Source organism: Octodon degus, unplaced genomic scaffold (genome assembly GCF_000260255.1).
Source record: "Octodon degus isolate 3935 unplaced genomic scaffold, OctDeg1.0 scaffold00300, whole genome shotgun sequence".
Taxonomy (NCBI): Eukaryota; Metazoa; Chordata; class Mammalia; order Rodentia; family Octodontidae; genus Octodon; species Octodon degus.
In genome coordinates, this window is record NW_004524876.1 from 393,686 (window position 1) to 397,397 (window position 3,712).

The 3,712-nt window shown below is 35.7% G+C and overlaps 1 protein-coding gene across 2 annotated transcripts in view; it reads left to right on the forward strand.

Annotated features, from left to right (window-relative positions):
• The window catches only part of Neto1 (neuropilin and tolloid like 1), a 116,555-nt gene that overhangs the window by 106,932 nt on the left and 5,911 nt on the right, over positions 1-3,712 (forward strand). For both annotated transcript variants that reach the window (XM_004647309.3, XM_023707580.1), the window contains exon 8: positions 1,808-1,921. In XM_004647309.3, coding sequence (XP_004647366.1) covers positions 1,808-1,921 — 114 coding nt within the window. The remainder of the gene's footprint in view (positions 1-1,807; positions 1,922-3,712) is intronic.

Here is a 3,712-nt window from a genome sequence, read left to right on the forward strand (position 1 = left end):
TTTCAGGAAGGTATTCGGGAGCTATTTCAATCTATTTGCAGAAAACAGCTTCTTATTCTGTGGACGAGTTTTTAACAACCTTCATTGTCTGCTGAGCAGACCAGGTCCGCTCTGCAGAAATCAGCCAGTTGGGCTACAAAATTGCAAATTCAGTTCTACAGGAAGAAGCAGGTTTTTGCAACAACACACTAGATTCTTAAATTTCACATTATAACAGGTTTAGACTGTTGTGCTGTTTACTGTTTATATTGTCATGGCTAACCCAATAAAGTGTTGAAAATTATACTTTCCAAAATCACCACTGCTTATTATTTAATCTCACTTCTTTCTAACCATTATGTGATTTTTATTCTTTAACAAGACACAGAAACTCAAAAATGAACAGAAGGAAGAAGTAACTTTTTCTGGGATGCGGCTTGTGCAGAAAAGCAGAAGGAGCCGTTTGGACGGTGCTGCTTTTCTCTTGGCCTTCTTATGATTTTCAGGATTTTAGTCTTTTTATCAGAATTTCTCTAGGAATATTAGAATGCTACTAACCTGCCTTATGAAAAGTAATTTCCTGACCATTTGGAATGATATCTCAAATGTAATAAAGAAACCAGCATTCCAAAACACATACAATAGATAGCTTTGAAAATAAAGACTTCATACTATGGCAAGTGCTTGGACCACATGCATCATTAGTACACCCTTAATTATGAATTACAATAAGTTATGTAGGATGTATCAGTTACATTTTCTATAATATTTATCTGTAAAAGCACTGCAGATATATTATTGAACAAAATAAACCTTAAAATTGTACTCAATGATTTATTTGCAACTTTAGAAAGACAAAAATAAAAGTTAGCTTTAAAGCTCCATAAGCTGGTATCCACAAGGTAATGTACTATGGAGGCTTTTAAATATGTTGTTATTATTAGTAGTATAATGAAAGAAACGTGGTTTTCCTAATATTAAAATCATATATGATATTTGTTATGATATATGTGTTCCTCACAAACCCTGGTAATTAGTTGGCCAGATATCATATCTTCTTGGGTTTTACCTTTCTGTTTAAATGTGCACTGTAATCTAATATCAAGTCCATTGTATGTTGCCACTAAAATGTGTAAAATACACATGTAGTAGAATATATTTATGAGCCTGATACAACTTTTATTTATGTTTTTCAGAATTAATTTTATTTTGATCCTGAATTTTCATTACTTCCTTTGCTTTTCATATATTTAAATGATGTGGCAGGGTTTGACTTAGTACTTATTTTCTTCATTAGAACTGTGTGTAGCATGTATTTTTCAAAATTATTTTAGGGCCGGGGAGATGGCTCAGTAGAATAAGCATTTGCCTGGCAAATGCAAAGGCCTGAGTTCAATCCCCAGTTCTGCCAAAAAAAAAAATATTTTAATTTTTCAAATAAGTGTTTTTTGCACAATAAAAGTAAATTTATACATGTGGAATTAAAATGTGAAGCATAATTTGTTATGCTTGAGGTAGGCACCTAAGTTTTGCTAAGGGACTGCAGCATCTTAAAAAGCAAAAGGAAAAATACCTCTGGGAATAAACAGAAGAGGGCAAAGATCTCTTGCCATTCTTATCCCCTGATTGCGACCCATCAGATGCCTGCTGTTTCCATAGTACAGGAAATAATAACCAGTGCAGCAGCACTTCTGAGAACCATGTGGCAGGTTGTTATCTCAATCCTGTAACAGGTTGTCACTCTAGCCTCATTTCTGGATTTATAACATGAATGATTTAATACTAAGTATAAGCTACAACCTTTTTGTCTTGTTCTCTTTGCTTTTAGCTCCTTGTGAAGGAAATACATTCTTCTGCCACAGTAACATGTGTATCAATAATACACTAGTCTGCAATGGACTCCAGAACTGTGTATATCCTTGGGATGAAAATCATTGTAAAGGTAATGACTAGCTGTTGGAATTTGCAAAGTTTCCTACCTGTTCAATGACCAGGAAGCTTACATTCATTGATCATAAAAATAAGTATATAGTGGCTTCATAATATATATCCTACAATCATTTTCTAGGAATTTTCCTTGCCTTTACTTACGCTGTATCCACTTGTTTCCTTATTCATAGTAGACTGTCTTTGCCACTAGAATTTTCACTAATAACGTCTTAGAACCTGCAAAGCCATGCAGAGTAAATCAGCTTCTTCTGTGGGATACTTTGTTCCCATAAGTGACTGTGCCTCAATCCATAGCTGCACCTCACATTCATTCCAGTTCTTTTTTTATTGAACTCTTTACAAATACCCTAAAGATAGTATATCTTCAAGAAGCATTGTGTCTTCAAGTATTTCCAGCCATTACTTGATATATGTTACCAAAATATTTTTCTTCTTTTCCCCTTAAGACAGTTCCCAGTGCTCCCCCTACCCAGCCTCTGTGCAAGAGGTTATGCGGGCAGGGTTATTTGGCTGCGGCATGATGCTGCCAGCTAAGTGGGAGCTGTCATACACGCTTGCTCGGGTTTACTATCAAACGATTGGCAAAGAAACATACACAGACGGATACCTCTCTGTTGCCCAAGTCCAGAGTTATTTATCTGACTCCCTTCTGTGGACAGGCACAGGAAAGAGTCCCAAGCAATTGGGTTTTTTAGAATGAATAAGATGAAGTAAACAGCAGCAACTACTTGATGATGAGGTGTTGATCATCACGTGTCCAAGAACCACTTGTCAGTAGGTAGCAGGTTCAATACCATCTGAATTCTCTAAATGAAGGAGTTGTAATCACCAGTGGCATTGTTTGCCAGTGGGATTTGCTGCCATGTGTGTCAGGAGTACTTGGCCTGAGGCAACAGTCTAGGAATTCTGAATGCACGTGCCTTAGGAAAGCCCCCAACCCTGTCATGTTCTCTGGAAGGCACACCCATTCATTTGATTTCTGATCCATTTCCTGTGAGAAGATATACTTCTTATGATTTCAATAACTTACAGAGAACTGGGGTTTATTTTATGATTCCCTGTGAAATATAGCTCAAGAAGTCCAAGTGGCCTTGGAAACAATGTGTATTTGCTGACAGCTCGGGGGATTGTTCTACTATGTAGCGATGTTCAGTTTCCTTCTGATTTTCTTCCACATTATATCCATTATTGAAAGAGGATATTTAATTATCTAAATATGGTTAAATTATTTGCCTCTCTAGTTTTGTAAAGCTTAAGCTTAAGGTTCTGTTTTGTGTGTTTTGGAGCTTTGCTATTAGGACAGTATGTGTTTATAATTTTCATATCTTCTGATGAATTGATCATTTGATCGCCAGAAAGTAACATTTAGTAACAGCTTGCCTTGAAGTACCCTTGGTCAGTAGAGTAGCAGCTCTAGATTTCTTACAGTTGTGACTCCATCCTGTGCTTTTTTCTGTATCTTTTGAATTGGAAGTGTTTCTTTCTAGGCTGATGATCTAGATCAGTGATAGAATGTTTGCCTAGCATGCATGAGACCCTGGACTCAACCCTCAGTAATGAAAGTATTTTTTCTATATACAAGTACGTTCAATTTTATTTTTTAAATCCAGTTTAGCATGGATTTAAAATTTAAGAAATTTATTTATTTCTGAGGTTGCTCCATGTGTCTATATTTAATTTAATATGCTGTTATTAATATAGTTCGATTCTTGTTCACCATTATACCTTTTTCTATAATTTCTCACATATTTTCTCTTTTTTCTTCTTTATGGCTCTCTTCCTC